The sequence below is a fragment of the Rattus norvegicus genome, chromosome X, assembly GCF_021556685.1.
Source record: "Rattus norvegicus strain SHRSP/BbbUtx chromosome X, alternate assembly SHRSP_T2T, whole genome shotgun sequence".
Classification (NCBI taxonomy): Eukaryota; Metazoa; Chordata; class Mammalia; order Rodentia; family Muridae; genus Rattus; species Rattus norvegicus.
Genome location: NC_141554.1, coordinates 85,052,000 through 85,076,383, shown reverse-complemented (window position 1 = coordinate 85,076,383; position 24,384 = coordinate 85,052,000). Strand labels below are relative to the sequence as shown.

At 38.6% G+C, this 24,384-nt stretch overlaps 1 protein-coding gene across 3 annotated transcripts in view; it reads right to left on the bottom strand.

The window, feature by feature from the left end:
- Positions 1-23,239, bottom strand: part of Tex16 (testis expressed gene 16) — a 373,047-nt gene extending 349,808 nt beyond the window's left edge. For all 3 annotated transcript variants that reach the window (NM_001417287.1, NM_001417288.1, NM_001417289.1), the window contains 3 exon segments: positions 19,604-19,713; positions 21,386-21,464; positions 23,130-23,239. In NM_001417287.1, coding sequence (NP_001404216.1) covers positions 19,604-19,682 — 79 coding nt within the window. In that variant the 5' untranslated portion in view covers positions 19,683-19,713; positions 21,386-21,464; positions 23,130-23,239.
- Positions 23,240-24,384: the final 1,145 nt, after the last annotated feature.

Here is a 24,384-nt window from a genome sequence, read left to right as displayed (position 1 = left end):
GATGGGGAACTGGGCATAGCAACCAGAAAGTCCCAGATTCCAGGAAAGCAAGAGCCTCCCAGGGCTCCACAGGGATGACATTAGCTGAAATAGCCCACAAAGGGGAGGGAGAACCTGTCAAGACCATATCCAGAGATTAGGCATGCCCCGCCCCAGTTGAAGGATGAGGCCACCCACCAATATCCAAAATTTTAACTCGGAATTGCTCCTGTCTAAAGGAAATACAGGGTAATAAAAGAGTAGAGCAGAGACTGAAGGAAAGGCCATCCAGAGACTGCTCCCCGCCTAGGAATCCATTCTACATGCAGACAACAAATCAAAATCCTGATGCCAAGAAGTGCTTGGTGACAGGAGCCTGATTTAGCTGTCTTCTGAGAGGTTCTGCCAGATCCTGACCAATACAGAAGCGGAAGCTCAAAGCCAACCATCAGACTGATCACAGGAACTCCAATGTAGGAGTTAGGGGAAGGACTGAAGGAGCTGAAAGGTCCCTATGTGGCATCGTTGAGAGGAGAGGCCCTTGGTCTTGTGCAGGCTTGATGCACCAGTGTAGAGGAATGCTAGGGTGGTTAGGCAGGAGTGGGTGGGTGGGAGAGCACCCTCATAGAAGCAGGGTGGGGACTGGATAGGGGGTTTGCAGAGGGGAAACAGGGAAAAGGGGATAACATTTGAATTGTAAATAAATAAAATATCCGATTTAAAAATATTTAAATAAAATTAGAATTACCTACACAAAATAACATTCAAAGTCTTCAGTCATCTGTGAAATGAACTCCAAACCACTTTGACGTTCCATCCTACACCCTTCAAAATTGTAGGGTCAAAGACTGAAGAGAGAGCACACGCTTGCAAGCATGCAGAGCAAAGCAAACATTTCTGGTGGGAATGCAAACTTTTACAAGCACTATGGAAATCAACATGGCAGTTTCCCAGAAAACTTGGGATAGGTCTACCTCAAGACCCAGCAGATGCCTCAATGCCCAAAAGATCCTCCAACATTCCATAAAGATGCTTGCTCAGCTATGTTCATAGCAGCTTTATTTGTAATAGCCAGAAACCTGAAACAACCTAGATGCCCCTCAAAGGATAAAGAAAATGTGGTGCATCTACACAATGGAATACTATGCAGCTATTACAAACAAAGACAACATGAATTTTGAAGGCAAATGGATGAAACTTTAGACTATCATCTTGAGTAAAATAACCCAGTCTCAAAAGACATGCCTGGTATGTACTCATAAGTAGATATTAACCATAAAATACAGGTACCAGGCTATATGCTACAGAACCCAAAAAGCTAAACAAGAAGGAAAGTCCAACTGAGGAAGCCTGAATCTCACTTAGAATGGGAAATAAAATAGTAATAAGAGGCAGCTGGAGGGAGGAAACTGGGATGGAGAGGAATAGAAAGAGGAACATGGGATTCAGGATCAGGTGAGGAAGGACAGAAGAGATGGCTAGATGTCCATGAAAATGAATGGAAATCTGAAAACTAATGGGGGTGGGGAGGTGGGAAGCATCTCCAGGACATGAAAGAGACATGGGATAAGGGAGGCACCCAAGAATCAATGGGAGGCTGACCTTAGCTGTGACTCACTACATTGGAGATATGAAACCTGAAGAGGCCATCTCCTATAGCCAGGTAGGAATCCAGTGGAACATTAGAGAAACCAACCCACCCACAAAATTTTCAACCCAAAATTTATCCTGTTTACATGAAATACAGTTACAGTGGATAGAGCAGAGACTGAGGGAATGATCAACTAATAAATAACCTGCCCAATATGACCCATCCCATGGACAACCACTAATCCCTAACACTATTAATGATACTCTGTCATACTTGCAAACAGGAGTGTCTAAGCGGCTGACTCAGAAGACACAAACAACCACAGCCAAACAGTGGATAGTACTTAGGACTCTTTTTAAAGAATAGAAGGATTGTAGGCCTCAAAAGGGACAGGAAATCTATAGGAAAACTAACAGAATCAACTAACCTGGACCCTTAGGACTCTCAACATTCTGAACCATCAACCAAGGAATAGATCTAGACCTCTCTGCACATATATAGCAGATGTGCACCTAGGTCTTTCTGTGTGTCCTGAACAACTGAAAAGTAGGCTATCTCAAAAGCTGCTGCCTGTACTCGGGATCTGTTCTACTAGCTGGGCTGCTTGTCTGGCCTCAGTGTGAGATGAAGTGCCTAGACTTGCAGAGACTTGAAATGCCAGCACAGGGGAATACCCAGGAGGACCCTACCCTCTCAGAAAAGAAGGGGATTGGGGGATGGGGAAGGATTGTAGGTGACTGGAAGGGGGCAGTGACCTGGATATAAAGTGAATAAGTAAAGAAATAAAATTAAATTTTAAAAAGATATGGGCAATATTTAAATAAAAAATGTTCAAGTTATTACTAGTCAGGAAATATAATGCAAATTGCTGAGGAGATACCACTCCATACACAGTAGTTTAGGTATGTTTTAAAAGACAATCATTAAATTCTGTAATCAACAAGATTTTATTCTTCATTTATAATGACTATTTTCTCTTTTAATAAATATTTGTCATCAAATTCTCATTATTATAAATAATATAAAACAACTAACTTGTCAAAGAGAACCCACAACACATTGCATTCACTGCCAAGCCTTAGGGTTGTTCAGATCACACCCATGACAGAAGTATAACTGTAAAAAATTAAAATGTCCCCTTGAAACTTGTAAAACAGGTACAAGACTAAAAATCATGAAAAACTAAGAACCAGTATTTGAAGAAAAAGAAGGGGTTCTGGCCTTAACTTTACTTATTTTCTTTCTTATGATTGCTTTTATTCATGCCCCAATTAGATATAACAAGTATAGCCTTCGTTTGTACATCCTCATTAAGCTGATAATTACCTCAAATTTTTTACTTAATCATTATGTCAAACCACTCAGTTCTCTACTCAGATGCCTGATAAAATGTCCTTTTCTTTTTGTTTGTGGAGGTTTCCCCAAATGTTAACCAGCTCAAGTGACCATCACAGACCTTAAAATAAGACAGAAGCACGAGCTATGTATTTTTTTATTTTCTGTATTTGTATGCAAGTCTGTACATATCTAAAAGTCAGTTATATGAATTTTCTCCTTTTTATATGTCAAATAATGACAAGAAAAGATAGTCTGCTTCTTAGAATAATGAAGTCAAGGACAATTTAGTCCCTCTTTACAGAAAAATGCTTAGTCTCTACTAAAGAGAATGCTTAATTCCAAAGGTTAAACAGGACAAAGTTTAAAAATAAAATAATTGTTGTGCAAGGTGATCTATTAAATGTTGCTGAAATATATTTCTTCCAGAACAAAAATTGGTGGATTAGATATGTTTTTATTCATTATAGATTTTCATCTCTGTATTTTCTCTTGATATAATCAAACAATTCTGTTAGGCTCAGAATAACTGAATATAATTTTAACCATCTGTCAAGAGCACTTGTATATTTCTCATTTTAAAATGGCTTCATACAAGATAGACTGATGTTTTTTAATATAATACTCATGCACCATTTGTAAGCTCCAGCATATATTACTACTATTATGAAAGGGAGTCAAAGATTCAAACTATCCCTGATAGTTTCTCAGGAAATGAAATAGCCCTATCTCAAGATACAGCTAAACTGCTCCTGGGCATATACCCAAAAGATACTCTACCATATTAACAAGGACACGTGCTCCACTATGTTCAAGCTAAACTGCTCCTGGGCATATACCCAAAAGATACTCTACCATATAACAAGGACACGTGCTCCACTATGTTCACAGCCACTTTAGTCTTAAAAACCAGAAACTGGAAACAACCCAGATGTCCCTCAACTAAAGAATGGATACAGAAAATGTGGTTCATTTACACAGTGGAATACTATTTAGCTATTAAAAACAAGGACAGCATGAATTCACAGGCAAATGGATGGAACTAGAAAATATTATTTTGAGTGAGGTAACCCAGACCCAAAAGGACATGGATGGTATATACTCACTGCTAAGTGGATATTACTGAATACCCATGATACATTCCACAGATCCAAAGAACTTAAATAAGAAGGAAGACCCAAATGAGAATGCTTAAATCCTACTTAGAAGCAGGAACAAAATAATCATGGGAGGCAGAAGGAGGGAGAATACTGGGTGGGAGAGGGGAGGGTGAGGGGAATAGGAGGAAAGGATCAGGCATGGGAAGAGACAGGAGAAAGGCCCAGAGGGCCAGGAGAATGAATGGAAATCTGTGGCTGCTGAGGTAGGGGATAGGGGGATTCTCCAGGTAATCACAGAGACCCTATATGAGAGAGGAGCCCAAGAGTCAATGCAGGTGACCTTAGTTGGGATATGGAACCTGAAGAGACCACATCCATTAGCCAAAGAGCACCCCCAGTGGGGACTTGGGGACACCAACTCACCTACAAAATTTTTGACCCAAAACTGGTCCTGTCTAAAAGAAATACATGGACAAAGATGGAGCAGAGAGTTAAGGAATGGCTGACTAGTGAGTAGCCCATTTTGAGACCTGTTCCATTGTCAGGCACCAATCCTTCACACTAGTAATAATGCTATTGTGTACTTTCAGAGAGGATCCCAGCATGGCTGTCCTTGGAGAGGCTCTACTAGCAGCTGAGACAGATGCAAATATTTAGAGCCAACTATATCAAAGACCTCCTATGGAAGAGTTAAGAGAAGGATTAAAGGAACAGAAGAGGATGGCAACCCCACAGGAAGACCAACAGTATCAACTAACCTGGGCCCCTGGAAGTTCCCAGAGACTAAGCCACCAACCAAAGAGCATATTTGGGCTAGTTTGAGGCCCCTGGCACTTACATAGCAGGGGCCACCGTGTCTGGCCTCAATGGGTGACGATATGCCTAATCCTGCAGAAACTTGATGCACCAGGGTAGAAGGATACCCAGGAGAGCTTGCAGAGGCTAAATCACTAACCAAACAACACACACATACTAGAATGAGGGCCCTGGCACATATGTAGTGGACCAGAATCTCAGTCTCTATGAGGGTCTGTGCAACAACTGTAGCATAGGCTGTCCCTAAAGCTGTAGCTTTATTGTGGTATCCATTCACCAACAGGGCTGCGTTGCCTGGCCTCAGTGGGAAAGGATGAACCTAATACTGCAGAGACTTGATGTACCATGGTGGGAAGATAAGAATGGGGTTTGGGGGTTGAGGAACTCTGCAATGGGGAGACAAGAAAGGGGGCAGAATTTTGGATGTAAATAAATTCAAAAAAATCAAATTAACTAATACAATGCATCTTTTAGTGTTTTTAAAAAAAGACATGTATTAACAAAAAATACCCATTATTAGAATTTGAACTTTTCTTCTTAAGGTTTTATAAAGCTTCACTAAGAAATTGTAGCATATCACATGTATCTCTATGGATACAGATAGTATTATGTTTCATAAATGGCACTTTAAAGTCAATGTGCCAGCAACATTAACTGATTTTGACTTTGCACTCAACGAAGTCACACAACAATGGAAAGACAACAGAAAAATTATGAAACATCAAATAACATAAAATGCTAGTAATTTAAAGAGAATGAGAATAGATTATAATAAGTCAGAGAGAATAGTTTTTACTCATGAAGTGTAACAATGTTAGTATTATTTTCATTAGAGAAGGTATGGGACTTATTTTAACTCATTGATACAGAAAAAGATACTCTGTCCATGACCCTGATAGCTTAAACATTAAGACTGGCTAGCTTTCACAGTACTGGAAGATGCTATGCACGATACAAGAAGAAAAAAGTAAGCATAATGATCCCTGTAATGATTACCCAATGATCCCTGTAAATGACAATAATGACTGGCTTGGTGCAATAGTGGAATGGATGTCATGGAAATAACTAACCTGAAACTAGAATCATTATGAGCCAAGTACCTATGGCCAAACAAATCATAGCACCTGGGAGAGAACTTAGTATTATTATCTGCTAAACGTATAAAGTATTAAACTACATCTCTTAATCTCCACAGATAAGCCACTATTAGCTGTATATGATAACTAACAGAGACCCACAACTTGCTAACATGAAGAAAATAAGATTTCATAATGCTTAGCCCCAAATAAAACTTAGATGGCACTTCTCCAAAGACTCGGGTTCATGGAGGAAGAAGGGGCAGAATGTGAAATCTAAAGATGATAGATGACTGCAAGGAAACTGGAATCTGGACACAGCAGGGCAAGTAAATCCATATGAACTCATAAAAGACCTGAACAATTCCAAGTCTGTCCAAATTCCAGCATGAAGAATGGAGTTAGTCATGAGGTTACACCCCTAGTAGGGGATCTATTGACAACTGTCACTTGCTAGAATGGGAAGGGTCATTTTCTCTAAGAAAGTAGTCCCTGAGAAGTGGCCTGCACTCAGGTGGAATGGCATACATCCAATAATATATGTGCCTCAAAAGTTGGATTTAGTGGGGAATAAAAATGATACAACATTGAATGGATAGGGAAGAGGAATGGATCTGAAGACAGCTGAAGGAAGGATAATGAATATAACCAAGATACTACAAAATTCTCAATGAATAAAACTATATTTAAAGAAAATATTGGCTTATGATACTGTAGTAAAACAATTGGTCAAGCTGCTTTTATTTCCCCCCATATTTAACAACAAGGTACTTATGTTTCTAACAGAACGACCCAGAAATTACAATTTTACCACATACGGCAATAAACAGCTAAATTGGATTTGATAAAATAATTGATAATTTTTAAGAAAACTGTAAAACAGTGTTTTCTTGGTAACAAAGCTGTTGTATTCACTTATTAATTCATTAATCCCAGGATTCCAAAAATGGAAGGAAATATAGACGAGTGAAAGAAAGAAGGTCAAGCAAACATTACATAATCAAGAAAAAGGAAATGCTTACCTCTTGCAGTATTTCACCAATTAATTATAACTAACCACAATTTAACATCAGATAATTTTATTAAAAATATGATTAAGTGTTAATAGAAGAGGATCATCCAGCCATTGTTGGACTACAAAATCTGTGTTGTATAAACCAATGTAATAGATCTCTTGTATAGTAATGAAAAAGTGTTTGGGGAAGCAAAGGGGGGGGATCCAGTAATATAACTCAGTAGGTAAAATTATATGCTCCTAATCCTAAAGATCTGAGTTTGATGCCCAGTAACTACAGTGTGGAATGAGAGAAGCAGTTTCCAAAAGTTTCCTTTGACTTCTACGCATGCAACATGGTACACATGTGCACATATGCAGGTACACACAAAAATATATTATAATCAATAATAATTGTTTTAGATTATTTTAGCTATGTGCATGTAATAAATGCACCCACATGAATTACATTGCTTTTATCACTACATAACATGGATTAAGGGATAATTTAACATGTAAGTGTGTGACATATTTAATGCATAACAATTCACTAGGACTTTTCACAAATAAAACAATTTTCATAGACTATGTAATAAAAACAAGAATTTTATCTTGAGTAAAATACCTATTGTTCTACCTTTCTAAAATGACTCATTAACCCTAATACTTACTATCACTCTAGCCAGGGAAGAAGGTAGACTTAGCTACAGATTTTCTCTTCTCCCTCAGCTCCTCCAAAACCTTAGTCTTATAACAGCTCCTGCTGCAGCCTCCCTCCTGTCCTATCTCCTATCTCCAATGGGCTACACTACTTCTCCAAATTTCCTTCCCACAAAATATTGTTTTATTCCAGCCCCAAACTCAAACATATTCTCTGCAAACCCACAGGCCGCTCCAGCCACCAAAGCAGATAGACTAACTGCAGATCTTAGCTTTTCTCTAAACTCCTCCAAGTTCAACTGCTCAATATCACTTCAAGCTCTGGAGAAGACCACTTGCTCTGGTCTCTAAACAGTCTCTGCCCTCATTCCCAGGGGACTAGGCAGATCCTGGTAGAACATCCGGCTTTCTTCCTTCAACCCCCACAGTCTATCCAATGCCCATTCTTAAGTGTAAGCTCCCAATACCTAAAGCACACTTTACCTAAAACTTCCGATGATCAAACCTATCAGGATCCAGGATTGTCTACCAGCTACCACACTCTCCTAAGAACCAAAGAGAACAACAGAAACCAAAAAAAAAAAACATGAAATCATAAATAAACAAGTAGAAGCCCATAGAGAGGAGTCACAAACATCCCTGAAAGAATTCCAGGAAAACATAAATAAACAAGTAGAAGCCCATAGAGAGGAGTCACAAAAATCCCTGAAAGAATTCCAGGAAAACACAAACAAACAGTTGAAGGAATTAAAAATGGAAATAGAAGCAATCAAGAAAGAACACATGGAAACAACCCTGGATATAGAAAACCAAAAGAAGAGACAAGGAACTGTAGATACAAGCTTCACCAACAGAATAGAAGAGATGGAAGAGAGAATCTCAGGAGCAGAAGATTCCATAGAAATCATTGACTCAACTGTCAAAGATAATGTAAAGCAGAAAAAACTACTGGTCCAAAACATACAGGAAGTCCAGGACTCAATGAGAAGATCAAACCTACGGATAATAGATATAGAAGAGAGTGAAGACTCCCAGGTCAAAGGACCAGTAAATATCCTCCACAAAATCATAGAAGAAAACTTCCCTAACCTAAAGAAAGAGATACCCATAGGCATACAAGAAGCCTACAGAACTCCAAATAGATTGGACCAGAAAAGAAACACCTCCCGTCACATAATAGTCAAAACACCAAATGTACAAAATAAAGAAAGAATGTTAAAAGCAGTAAGGGGAAAAGGTCAAGTAACATATAAAGGCAGACCTATCAGAATCACACCAGACTTTTCGCCAGAAACTATGAAAGCCAGAAGATCCTGGACAGATGTCATACAGACCCTAAGAGAACACAAATGCCAGCCCAGGTTACTGTATCCAGCAAAACTCTCAATTAACATGGATGGAGAAACCAAGATATTACATGACAAAACCAAATTTACACAATATCTTTCTACAAATTCAGCACTACAAAGGATAATAAATGGTAAAGCCCAACATAAGGAGGCAAGCTATACCTTAGAAGAAGCAAAAAGAATCGTCTTGGCAACAAAACAGAGAGAAGAAAAGCACACAAACATAACCTCACATCCAAATATGAATATAACAGGAAGTAATAATCACTATTCCTTAATATCTCTCAACATCAATGGCCTCAACTCCCCAATAAAAAGACATAGATTAACAAACTGGATACGCAACGAGGACCCTGCATTCTACTGCCTACAGGAAACACATCTCAGAGACAAAGACAGACACTACCTCAGAGTGAAAGGCTGGAAAACAACTTTGCAAGCAAATGGTCAGACGAAGCAAGCTGGAGTAGCCATTCTAATATCAAATAAAATCAATTTTCAATTAAAAGTCATCAAAAAAGATAAGGAAGGACACTTCATATTCATCAAAGGAAAAATCCACCAAGATGAACTCTCAATCCTAAATATCTATGCCCCAAATACAAGGGCACTTACATACGTAAAAGAAACCTTACTAAAGCTCAAAACACACATTGCACCTCACACAATAATAGTAGGAGATTTCAACACCCCACTCTCATCAATGGACAGATCATGGAAACAGAAACTAAACAGAGATGTAGACAGACTAAGAGAAGTCATGAGCCAAATGGACTTAACAGATATTTATAGAACATTCTATCCTAAAGCAAAAGGATATACCTTCTTCTCAGCTCCTCATGGTACTTTCTCCAAAATTGACCATATAATTGGTCAAAAAACGGGCCTCAAAAGGTACATAAAGATAGAAATAATCCCATGCATGCTATCGGACCACCACGGCCTAAAACTGGTCTTCAATAACAATAAGAGAAGAATGCCCACATATACGTCGAAATTGAACAATGCTCTACTCAATGATAACCTGGTCAAGGAAGAAATAAAGAAAGAAATTAAAAACGTTTTAGAATTTAAAGAAAATGAAGGTACAACATACCCAAACTTATGGGACACAATGAAAGCTATGCTAAGAGGAAAACTCATAGCGCTGAGTGCCTGCAGAAAGAAACAGGAAAGAGCATATGTCAGCAGCTTGACATCACACCTAAAAGCTCTAGAACAAAAAGAAGCAAATACACCCAGGAGGAGTAGAAGGCAGGAAATAATCAAACTCAGAGCTGAAATCAACCAAGTAGAAACAAAAAGGACCATAGAAAGAATCAACAGAACCAAAAGTTGGTTCTTTGAGAAAATCAACAAGATAGATAAACCCTCAGCCAGACTAACGAGAGGACACAGAGAGTGTGTCCAAATTAACAAAATCAGAAATGAAAAGGGAGACAAAACTACAGATTCAGAGGAAATTCAAAAAATCATCAGATCTTACTATAAAAGCCTATATTCAACAAAACTTGAAAATCTGCAGGAAATGGACAATTTCCTAGACAGATACCAGGTATCGAAGTTAAATCAGGAACAGATAAACCAGTTAAACAACCCCATAACTCCTAAGGAAATAGAAGCAGTCATTAAAGGTCTCCCAACGAAAAAGAGCCAAGGTCCAGAAGGGTTCAGTGCAGAATTCTAGCAGACCTTCATAGAAGACCTCATACCAATATTATCCAAACTATTCCACAAAATTGAAACAGATGGAGCACTACCGAATTCCTTCTATGAAGACACAATTACTCTTACACCTAAACCACACAAAGACCCAACAAAGAAAGAGAACTTCAGACCAATTTCCCTTATGAATATCGACACAAAAATACTCAATAAAATTCTGGCAAACCGGGCTGGAGAGATGGCTCAGCGGTTAAGAGCACCCGACTGCTCTTCCAGAGGTCATGAGTTCAATTCCCAGCAACCACATGGTGGCTCACAACCATCTGTAAAGAGATCCGATGCCCTCTTCTGGTGTATCTGAAGACAGCTACAGTGTACTTATATATAATAAATAAATAAATCTTAAAAAAAAAATAGCATTTAAAAAAAAAAAAAAATTCTGGCAAACCGAATCCAAGAGCACATCAAACAATCATCCACCATGATCAAGTAGGCTTCATCCCAGGCATGCAGGGATGGTTTAATATACGGAAAACCATCAACGTGATCCATTATATAAACAAACTGAAAGAACATAACCACATGATCATTTCATTAGATGCTGAGAAAGCATTTGACAAAATTCAACACCCCTTCATGATAAAAGTCCTGGAAAGAATAGGAATTCAAGGCCCATACCTAAACATAGTAAAAGCCATATACAGCAAACCAGTTGCTAACATTAAACTAAATGGAGAGAAACTTGAAGCAATCCCACTAAAATCAGGGACTAGACAAGGCTGCCCACTCTCTCCCTACTTATTCAATATAGTTCTTGAAGTTCTAGCCAGAGCAATCAGACAATAAAAGGAGGTCAAGGGGATAGAGATCGGAAAAGAAGAAGTCAAAATATCACTATTTGCAGATGATATGATAGTAGATTTAAGTGATCCCAAAAGTTCCACCAGAGAACTACTAAAGCTGATAAACAACTTCAGCAAAGTGGCTGAGTATAAAATTAACTCAAATGAATCAGTAGCCTTCCTCTACACAAAAGAGAAACAAGCCGAGAAAGAAATTAGGGAAACGACACCCTTCATAATAGACCCAAATAATATAAAGTACCTCGGTGTGACTTTAACCAAGCAAGTAAAAGATTTGTACAATAAGAACTTCAAGACACTGAAGAAAGAAATTGAAGAAGACCTCAGAAGATAGAAAGATCTCCCATGCTCATAGATTGGCAGGATTAATATAGTAAAAATGGCCATTTTACCAAAAGCGATCTACAGATTCAATGCAATCCCCATCAAAATACCAATCCAATTCTTCAAAGAGTTAGACAGAACAATCTGCAAATTCATCTGGAATAACAAAAAACCCAGGATAGCTAAAACTATCCTCAACAATAAAAGGACTTCAGGGGGAATCACCATCCCTGACCTCAAGCAGTATTACAGAGCAATAGTGATAAAAACTGCATGGTATTGGTACAGAGACAGACAGATAGACCAATGGAATAGAATTGAAGACCCAGAAATGAACCCACACACCTATGGTCACTTGATTTTTGACAAAGAAGCCAAAACCATCCAATGGAAAAAAGATAGCATTTTCAGCAAATGGTGCTGGTTCAACTGGAGGTCAACATGTAGAAGAATGCAGATCGATCCATGCTTATCACCCTGTACAAAGCTTAAGTCCAAGTGGATCAAGGACCTCCACATCAAACCAGACACACTCAAACTAATTAAAGAAAAACTAGGGAAGCATCTGGAACACATGGGCACTGGAAAAAATTTCCTGAACAAAACACCAATGGCTTACGCTCTAAGATCAAGAATCGACAAATGGGATCTCATAAAACTGCAAAGCTTCTGTAAGGCAAAGGACACTGTGGTTAGGACAAAACGGCAACCAACAGATTGGGAAAAGATCTTTACCAATCCTACAACAGATAGAGGCCTTATATCCAAAATATACAAAGAACTCAAGAAGTTAGACCGCAGGGAGACAAATAACCCTATTAAAAAATGGGGTTCAGAGCTAAACAAAGAATTCACAGCTGAGGAATGCCGAATGGCTGAGAAACACCTAAAGAAATGTTCAACATCTTTAGTCATAAGGGAAATGCAAATCAAAACAACCCTGAGATTTCACCTCACACCAGTGAGAATGGCTAAGATCAAAAACTCAGGTGACAGCAAATGCTGGCGAGGATTCGGAGAAAGAGGAACACTCCTCCATTGTTGGTGGGATTGCAGACTGGTACAACCATTCTGGAAATCAGTCTGGAGGTTCCTCAGAAAATTGGACATTGAACTGCCTGAGGATCCAGCTATACCTCTCTTGGGCATATACCCAAAAGATGCCCCAACATATAAAAAAGACACTTGCTCCACTATGTTCATCGCAGCCTTATTTATAATAGCCAGAAGCTGGAAAGAACCCAGATGCCCTTCAACAGAGGAACGGATACAGAAAATGTGGTACATCTACACAATGGAATATTACTCAGCTATCAAAAACAACGGTTTTATGAAATTCGTAGGCAAATGGTTGGAACTGGAAAATATCATTCTGAGTGAGCTAACCCAATCACAGAAAGACATACATGGTATGCATTCATTGATAAGTGGCCATTAGCTCAAATGCTTGAATTACCCTAGATGCCTAGAACAAATGAAACTCAAGACGGATGATCAAAATGTGAATGTTTCACGCCTTCTTTAAAAGGGGAACAAGAATACCCTTGGCAGGGAAGAGAGAGGCAAAGATTAAAACAGAGACTGAAGTAACACCCATTCAGAGCCTGTCCCACATGTGGCCCATACATATACAGCCACCCAATTAGACAAGATGGATGAAGCAAGAAGTGCAGGCCAACAGGAGCCAGATGTAGATCGCTCCTGAGAGACACAGCCAGAGTACAGCAAATACAGTGGCAAAGCCAGCAGCAAACACTGAACTGAGAATAGGACCCCCGTTGAAGGAATCAGAGAAGAACTGGAAGAGCTTGAAGGGGCTCGAGACCCCATATGTACAACAATGCCAAGCAACAAGAGCTTCCAGGGACTAAGCCACTACCTAAAGACTATACATGGACTGACCCTGGACTCTGACCCCATAGGTAGCAATGAATATCGTAGTAAGAGCACCAGTAGAAGGGGAAGCCCTGGGTCCTGCTAAGACTGAACCCCCAGTGAACTAGACTGTTGGGGGGAGGGCGGCCATGGGGGGAGGGTGGGGAGGGGAACACCCATAAGGAAGGGGAGGGGGGAGGGGGATGTTTGCCCGGTAACCGGGAAAGGGAATAACACTCGAAATGTATATAAGAAATACTCAAGTTAATAATAATAATAAAAAAAAAACCTCCCAACTATAAAAGTCCAGGGCCATATGTATTTAGCCCAGAATTCTACCAGAACTTCAAAGAAAAGCTAGTCCCTACACTCTTCAAACTTTTTCATAAAATAGAAGGAACACTACCTAATTCATTCTATGAACCCCAGTTACTCATACCTAAATCACTCAAAAATCCAACAAAGAAAGAGAGCTTGAGAGCAATTTCCCTTATGAATATTGATGCAAAAATAAATCTGAATCCGAGAGCACATCACAACCATCATTCACCAAGATCAAGTAGGCTTCATCCCAGGGACACAGGATTGGTTCAATGTACGAAAATCCATTAACACAATCTACTGTATAAACAAACTTGAGGTAAAATGTCACATGATCACCTCATTAGATTCTGAAAACTCCTTCAACAAAATATAACACCTCTTAATGTTAAAAGTATTGGAGAGAACAGGAATTCAAGGCCCATAACTATATATAATAAAGACAATATACAGAAAACCAACAGTCAATACCAAATGAGATGGAGAAATACTTGAAGCAGGTCCACTAAAATCAAGGACAAGGATGTCCACTCTCCTGGGATCTATTCAATATAGATCCATAATTGTCAACTTGAACAAAACTCAAGTCCAAGTTGATAAAACTAGATACACTCAATATAATAGAAGAGAAAGTGTTAGAGTTTCAAATTCATTGGCACGGTGTGGGGGGAGGATTTCCTGAACAGAACTCTAATGGCTCAAGCTCTAAGATCAAGAATTGATGAATGGAGCCTCATGAAACTGAAAAATTCTTCACTAATCCCACATCTGATAAGGGTGATGTCCAAAATATATAACGAATGCAAGAAGCTAAACTCAAACAAACAAACAAACAACCCAATCAAAAATTGGGGTATAGATCTAAACCGAGTATTCACAACAGCAGAATCTCTAATTGCTGAGAAACACTTAAAGAAATTTTCAAAGTCCTTAATCATCAGGGAAACGCAAATGAAAACAACCCTGAGATTCTAAGATATAACAATCAGAATGGCTAAGATCAAAACTCAGGTGACAGCACATGTTGGCAAGAATGTGGAGAAAGAGGAACACTCCTCCATTGCTGTTAGGATTGCAAACCTGTGCAGCCACTCTGGAAAATCAATCTGGTGGTTCCTCAGAGAATTGGGAATAGCTCCTGGACATATACCCAAATGATGCTTCATGATACACCAAGGAAATGTGTTAGGATTAAAGGTGTATGACCCAGCTAAACCACTCCTGGTCATATATCCAAAAGTTTTGCCACCATGCTAGGAGCACATGCTCCAATAGGTTCATATCAGCCTTATTTGGGTTAGCCAGATGATGGAAAGAACCCAGATGTCCCATGACAGGAGAATGGATACAGAAAATGTGTTTCATTTACACAATGGAATACTACTAAGCTATTAAGAACAAGGATGTCCTGAGTTTTGCAGGCAAACAGATGGAACTAGAAAATCTCATTCTGAGTGAGGTAACTCAGACCCAAAAGGACATGCATGGTATGTTCTCGCTAAGTGTATATTAACCATAAAAGTACAGAATACCTAGGATACAATCCACAGAACTCAAGAAGATTAATAAGCAGAAGGGCCCAAGTTAGTACACACAGGCACGTCCACACACAAAATTAGGAAGCATGTAAGAACAACTAAAGAAAAAATTTCATGAATATGGGGGTAGTTGGATGGAAAATGATCCTATAATATTTTAATTTTATAGATTAAAATAGCAATAAAATTTAAAAATAAAGAATATTAAAACTAGGTGTTATGGAACTGCACAGAGTTCTAAAACAAATTAAAATTTGAGGTAATAAATAGCTCAAAAAGTGTTTGCATCCCTAATAATTAGAAAAATGCAAATTAAAACTACTTTAAATTATCATCTTACTCCAGTCAGAAAACAACTAACCACAAATAAGAGAGGATATGGGGGAAAGGGAGCCCTTGTTCACTGGTTTTTAGACTGTCAACTGTTATATCCACTCTGGAAATCATTGTAAGGAATTCTCAAATAAGTAAAAGTCAATCTACCATATGACCCAGCTTGCATATGGTGAAAGGAATTGACACCCTGACTCACTGATACTTGTGCAGCTATGTTCATTGCTGCACTATTCACAAGATGTCCTTCACCTGATGAATGCATAATGAAAATGTGCCACATGTATTCTAGCAAATATATTCATCTGTAAAGAAAAATAAAATCATGAAATTTTCGGGTTGAAATGAAACTACAAAATATTTTGTTGGGTATTGTATTCACAACCTACCAAGAAAATCTTATGTGTACTCCCGCATTTATGACTCCTAGATGCAAATCTTTTTATGTGAATATATAACTTGGAATAACCACAGAAACAAGTAAAAAAAAAAAACCATGTGGAGCAAGGGGCTTTAGAGAGGGAATAGGATATATAGACGATAAGAAGGGATTAATGTGAAAATAAAAGAATTAGTTGAGGTAAAGAAGAGAGATAAATGACACTAAAATATTTGAAAATGCATAGGGAATCATATTTCATATTTACCTAAAGTTATGCTAATGCATATAAGCATATAGGTATACATACACACATAGTTTAAATAAATGTACTTATGCAACTTATGATAATAATGTTTTCCTGAAGAGCCACAGACAAGTTTCCATACCAAGGACCAGAGACCTCTTTTCCAGTTGTTTGTCAGGGTAGTCCAACATGCTTCCAAAACAATATATCCTATTTCTGTTGCCCTTGGTTGTCTCCTAGAAACTGAAGGTAAGCCCTTATTGCTGAAAACATCATTCAGACACTGTGTGAACTCTCATATTATCAGAAGCAACTATGCAAGCTACAAGGAACAGGAAGTAATCAATAGTCCTATCTAGTTGTGATGCCTATGACACAATAGTGACCAATGGGGCAAGAAAACCTTAAAGGTCTAGTAGTGGCACCTATCTTCATGGTAGCTTTTGGCTACCACGGACTTATTGGACTTAAGATCTGCTCAAAATTAGGTAAAACATGCCTAATAACGTAAGCATAGCTAACTACCCATGGTTAGTGAGTTCATGAACCCTAGAAGACAACCCAGTATGGCTACTTTCTTAAATCAGTATAATTCCTAAATGTATTCTAAATTTTGATCCCTATACTCACACAGAAGTGTAGCTCTTACACCTAACTTTAAAAGCTTCTTTTTGCAGTAAATGAAGATCACAGAAAGTCACATCTATTCAAAATATGGAAGACAACTGTGATACAGGTGATACACCTACAACATACTCCTTACACATACTTCCCTACAAGGAACATTGTAGAAAGGGTGTAAGAAGACTGTAAGAGCAGGAGAAACAATAAGTTTCTAATATGATTATGTGTTCTAGATATGACAGACAAGTTACAATCATGAAATCTCAACAACATGGCTGCCTAAACTAGACCTCAACCATGACAATACCAGTTAGCATATCAATATAGAAAAGTGAAATCTCACCATACACTGCCCCCTTGACCCTGAGATAAAGAGCTACAGGTAATTAATGACTGATAAAAGAGGGAGAATTAAGTCATCCCCAGGGAGCAAAGCCATAAATGGTTATCTAATACCAAGTGATTAGCGCCCCCCCCAAATCAAAAAGAATCTCAAGCAGGACTAAAGGGACTCAACAAGTTGTTTTTATATATTTGCATATGTATGTTCATAAACATATATGCTGTAATAATTAAAGAAAAAGAGGCAATAAATTTAAGAGAGAACATGTGGAAGGAGATCTGAAATGAGAAGAAAGTGAGGAATTACCTAATTGTATTTTAGTTTTAAAGTGTGGCACTTAATTATGCAGCACTATGTATAAAAATCTCAGACCATACAATTTAAAAATAAGATATTGGGACATTCTAACATAATTGTTACCTGTAACCAACCATGTCTTTTCAGAGTTGTGTGAGAAAAGTCTTCAATAAGTCCAATTGGTTTTAACATATTTCGTTTTCTCTTCATATAACAGGAATCATGAAAAGCAGTAAGGTCAGGTATCTATAATTAATTATCTACTTATTTAAACTGCTTTCTTTAACAAGTACTTTTATAAAATATGCCCATACCACCAAAAAATGGTTAACTAAGAGTGCAACCTTAAACATTTCTTACTTTAAGGATATTGCAGAAAAATTGAGATAGAAATATTAAAGTCATTATATTGTCAGTAAATTACTTAATGAGCAATACTATTTATAAGGAATTTTTATACATATTGTTATAAACAAAAGTGGAAAATATCATTTAATAACTTCAAAATGTGAATTCATACGCAAATAAACATTGAGCCAATATTAGAATGACTGACCAAAAGTGTACTGAGAAAAAAAGGAAATGGAATAGGACCACAAGGAAGTATGAAATTTCTCCTTACATTAGCACTATTGTCATTAGTTTATAAATTCAAAGTTTGAAAACTAAAAGAAGATAATTCACAGAAACAAAGATAGAAGTAGCAATTGAGATATCAGAACGTCATTTCAAACGTAGAAACCAAGTTGTTATTTCCTAAAATACAGAAATATATTGGCTTTAAGGAATGTCAATTTTCAGAGATTAAAATTTTTAAACATGAATATTAAATGTGAACAAATAAATAGAATGCTATGTTTACTTGAAGTGGTTCTACATTAAACTAATTTGATACGATTTAAATTGTTTATTATATAATTTGCTTGCTAGATAAATGTACCTTTTTAACAAAATATGAGAATATATAAAAGCTAATTTATAGATGTAAGTTTTAAAGAATTTAATATTTATAAATATTTCATTTTCATCTATGCATTACCTGATCCAATTTGCTAACATAGAATATTCTAAACCATTATTACTAGTAACTATGCAAAAAGAGCTCTCCAATATCTCAATGATACACATTATCTTTAAGAGGAGTAGTTCAATAGTTAAAAAAATGCTAAGGACTGCAATTTTCCCAGCGTATTTTTTGCTTTGGTAGTAATAAAGAAAATTAAAGAATATCTTATTTTTGGTTTTCCCCTTATCAATAAATTATTCACTAAATATCTGTTAATCTGAGCATCATGTGATGATTTAAACTTAACCTCATCTCTCAAAGGTTAAACATAATAACTAAACCTAATTAGTAATAAAATTAATTACATTTAACTCTCCTTTCATTGTGCTCATTTCCCTACATTGCCCATCACTCTTTCTGTAAAAAAATACATATCTACTAGTGTTCTTTATTTATATGTTGTCATTAATTCTGAATGTTTTGGGAGATTCTAATAATTAATACATTAGTTTAATTCTAATTCTAATATCCACACAAGGAAGTATAAATTTAGACAAGGAAAATATTCTTTTTTTTACATGTGAATGTAATCATGTGTATTGCTTAAAATTAAACCCTGGCACTTGCACATGCTAAGCAAGTTTTCTAACACTAAGCCATATTCATGCCACAATTATGAAATTATTCTTGTAATTTACATAAAATATAATGGTGTGAACTGAAATTTACAGACTTCGGGTGTAACCTTTAAATTTTGAAACATCTTTGAAAGACTTAAAAGTGCTATTTTTATGTACCATAAGTCTATAAAATATGGTCCACTGACATATAAAGAGATGAAGTGTGGCATGGAAAGACAAGACTAAAAAATGTTTCAAAATATATTACCTTCTACCCACATACGAACTTCAGTGGGAGAGGATGTTGCAACAGGATCTCCCTGGAAATAACGAAACAATTGTGCCATCTCTCAGAATGGACAGTGAAAATCTTAATACCTAAGAATAAAAAAAAAAGAACTTAATAAGGTTGATACTTTATTCATTCATACACTCTACATTTAATTATCATATATTATAAGGTATGATGGTTTGGAGGAAAATACTTAACCATTAGTAATGGTCACATTGTTAGCAGTTAGTAACTGTAATTTAGAGAAGCAGATATTTAGGATAATAAAAAATTTAAATATGAATTCCAAGTGATTTCTGTTTTGTAGGAGAAGGAGTTGAAGGACTCCACTAAGATGAAGAAGAAAATACAGAAACCTTTTAACTTTAATAGTACTATACAAAGAAAAAGTTAAGTTCATGCTTATCTGTACAGAAAACAGCTTCATGCAGCAGGTGGCATCTGAGTCAAACCAAAGAAAATGAGACAAACATGAGCCATAGACGCAAAATTATAAAATCTGCCCCACCTACAGCAAAAATTGGATATAAAATGCTTTCTGGAATCAAAATATTCATTCTGAAAATGTGAATCATTATTAGTCTTGATGATCTTGAAGGCCCTATTTTTTGTTTTTTGCAGCTTTCAGGATCCATGCTGTATCACTCAACTCTTAACCACTACATTAAGCAAAATAGAAGCCAGAGAAGGTGGCACAGTCCTACAATTTCAGTACTTGAGAGACAAATGCAGAAGGATCAGGAATTCAAGCTCATTCTTTTGGCTAGGTTGAGAATTCGAGGTCAACCTGGGCTATGTGAGACCATGTTTCAAAGGACAAAAAAAAATTAGAACAAGAGAAAACAAAAGATGGCATATAATAGTGCAATAGCAAAGACACTCTAAACCTGTTTTCCCTTTTAGTTCTACCGTTTAACAAATTGTATTGCTAAATAGTAATACTTTACAAAATATAAACAACAAGGATTCATATTTTAAAAGATGCTCTAAAGTAACAAAGCAATTGTCTAACAAATATTAAATGTAGGCCTCACATTCTCAGCCTTAATAACGATGATCACATTAGATTAATTCTACCACCATTCTTTCCCTCCTCACGTAGCCCAATTTATTCAGACCCTTATTTCCATAATCTTTTCTTAGATTACTGCAAAGTATTTTGTTTACCTGAACAAAATGCTTTTAAATAAAACAAAGTTTGAATTTCACTCACAAATTCAAGAAATGGCATGGGCTAACAGGATTCCTCTAGAGTGTCTAATAATGCATTCAACAATGTCAAAATCTTCTACATTAGCATTGTTCAGTATGGTAGTTATTAGCCATATCTGGTTATTAAATAGGTAAAATTGTGGATAATGAGGATTGTGAGCACAATACTTTTGTTAATATTTAGTTCTTGAGAATGTCATACATATTTATATTGCATTCTGGCTATTTTCCACAACATTTCTAATCTCTTGCCCTGCCTCCTTAGCCCCTGCCCCTCCCTGCCTGTCTCTTACCCAGATACATAACTTCTTTTGTTTTGTGACCCATTTTCTTAACCATTTACTTTAACCAGAGCCACCTGTCCATTGGTCCAGTCCACTGGAGTTTGGTAGGGTAACTGTAGTCAACTTTCATTGTAATTACTTTTAATTTATTGAAAACTAATAATTATTACATTGGCAACAGAAGGTTAAATTTTTTTGTTAATTGCCAAAGCTACTAATGAAACATATCTGAAAAAAAAAAAAAAAAAAACGTGATACTTACTGTCAGATCGTCAGCTGTCTTAAAAAACGGATGAAAGCAGCAAGGCATCCACCAGCAGGAAATGTGAGAATAGCAGAAACTATATAGAACAGGGAGGGTGGGAGATAAAATAAAGGAGATTTAGGTAAGCACTGCGGTGAACTGTGAAGGCTTTCTTCAGTTACTATGAAGAGAAAAAATTAAAGCAATATGACACGTATAAACTGCTGACATTCAACAGAAAGTTTGTTCCAAGAAGACGGAAAATATTTCATGTCATTCAAGTACATACGTACACTCAATAAGCAAGTGATGTGTGCTCGATATATGCCCAGCATGAGGAAATTCACTAGTTTAAAACATGTAGTACTGCTGTGTTTTCATAGCATCATCAAAGGCCTTTAATTTCAAAGAAATGGGTCTTCAGTATGCAATGAGGATAATTTTCTCCATTCTTTTCTCTAATCTACTCAAATGATTTGATTTTTGCCTTTCTGGCACCCACTGCTTTTTCTTTTAACTGTAGATAAGAGGACTGTGGCCTGTTTTCTCAGACTGCTGCAAATCCATATGTCTGTTTATACAAAACATTCATCCAGGGTTTTTATCTCAGCTCTTAAGAATGAAAATAAAAGAAAGAAAACAAAAACTGGTAAAAATAATTTTTAGAAGTAAAATATTTATGGTCTAAAATAGTGGAAAATGTCTTCTTAAGACCCTAGAGTCTATTCTTATGAATGCTGTCTAGCTTTGAAAAGAGCTAATTAACCTTGCTTTATGCTGAAGGGCTTGGGTCTACAGCCTATGTAGGATGTTACGCTGGAAACTGGAGGGCCCCTAATTATTAGCATTCTAATTAAGCCCTATGTAGTTTAAATACACAATAGATGTCCTATTACCACATCCAAGACATTAAGGCATTAAAATTTAAAGCAAACCAAATTCTACAACAGCAGCTGAACTGACCACGGTTATTTCTGTAAGAGAATTATATAAATAATGCTGACAAGGATCATAAAAGGTGAATCATGGGCTCTGGGGATTTAGACATTTAAAGGGCCATTGGACTGCTATCTAATCAAAAGCCATCCAGGTCGCAGCGGAAGCACGCAGGGGGCGAGCGGGGTGTGGGGGGCGAGCAGGCCAACATCCTAAGGTTGGAATGGCCAGCATGACACCCCGAGGCTTGCCAACAGAGAAATTTTGTGGGAATTTTTCCTAAAGCTGAGCTGAAGTCCGCAATCCCAGAACCCACGCCCCCTTTCCTGCCTTTACCTCCCCACTGTGCCCAGAGCCTAACCACGGAGAGAAATCTGGGCTTTTCACCTCAGAGACAGCCAGTCAAACTCCCAGCCGCGGGGGCCCAAAGAGTCAGAGGACCAACCTGGCGCCGCTGCGCTCCCTTTTCCCGCCCTCGCCTTCTTCCCCTCAAGACTCTTTCGCAGCTCCAGTCCTCAGCCGAAGTTCCGCCTTGGCTCTCTGCCTCGCCCTCTTCACGCCCGCTGGAAGCGCGAAGCGGGGCGACGACGTCAAGGCAGTGTCCCTGTCAGGAGGCCACCCCGGGGGGCCCCCCAGCGGCCTGCGGGCGCTCGCTGCCTCCCTCCGCCCACACAGCGCCTCGCGCCAGCTCCCGCGCGCCTCTCCCCTCACGGAACACGCGCGCTCCGGCCAGCCCGCGAGGTGGCTTTTCCTCAGAGGGCGAACTGCAGCCCCGCCGCCGCCCCAGCCCCTCGGCGGACCCCAGCGGGGCCCCTCTGTTACTCGCCTCTTCCCCTAGCGCAGCCTTCGCCAAGGGGCCGCCTTGCCCCCTCAGCGGCCGGAGCCGGCCACGGAGTCTCCGCCGCGTCGCGCCCCTGGCCGTGCTCACAGTCAACTGCCGGCGCGTGCTGGGGAAACCTCCGCTTGCCGTCGACGTGACGTAGCGGCTGCTCCGCGGAGGGGCGCGGGGGCGTGCGCAGCGCGGAGGCTCCGGCCCCCGGCTTGACCCTTGCCCCCTGCAGGCGCGGAGGAGCCTGCCTTCAAAGTTTGCCGTCCCTCCCGAACTGTCGGAAAAGCTGACAGAGCGCCTGAGGGAATCTCACGACAATAAACACACGCCCACGGCACTTGCCGAGGGAGCGTGAAGCCAGCGGAGGAAGAAAACTTAAGTCGAAAGCAACAGGTGGCCCCAGATACTCGAATAAAAGGGAACGTTCCGTGGGACCCGAGTCAAAGGGAGGACTTGCCCCTTCCTAAAGGCTGTGGGAAACCTACTTCTCCTCTTCCTAATCTTTACAGACCATAAAATCAAGGTCCTGACTTCAGGGTGAGGGCGGAGGAGTCGGAAAAGGCTAGAACTAAGGTCTTTTGTAGTTACCCAATGTTCCGCGGATGCTTCGGATTAGTTCAAGTAGTTCCCCCGTGGTACGTGCGCTGGACAGAGGTGCTGTGGGTTTACAAGAGACCCACGGAAGTGCCCTGTTTTCACACTGCGAGATAAATCATTGTGTTTCCTAGGAGTATAGGTGGTCACAAAAACAAAAGCAAGCAAGCAAACAAAACTCACATCCCTTGACCCCTGGACGCTGTGAATCTGAATCTGTGGCCTCCATTTCACACAAAGCTGAAATTATACTCTTATGTATGGTCTTACAGCCCTCGATGTCGTATCTGAAAATCCCTTTTTCCTGCATCAAGTGTTATCGAAGCTGTGGGCGACAGACGTGTAATAGTGGGTAATGCACATTTTTTTTAATCCTTTATGAAAGGAAACATCTAAAAGTGACAAGCTTTCTATTAATACCCACATTCACTGGGAAAAAAAAGCGGTTCCCCAGGGATTTCTTGCCCCCCCCCCAAGGGCCGTCTGGTCCAATGAAGAGAATTAATGAATTCTGAACATAGCTGAAATTAATCTGGAAAAGAATGGGATTCATTTCTTTCATTGTACAGGTGGGGAAACTGAGGCCCACATATAGAAACAATTGTTTCAAATTACATGTGGGGGTAGGGGGAATAAGGGCTGATCATCTATACCCCAT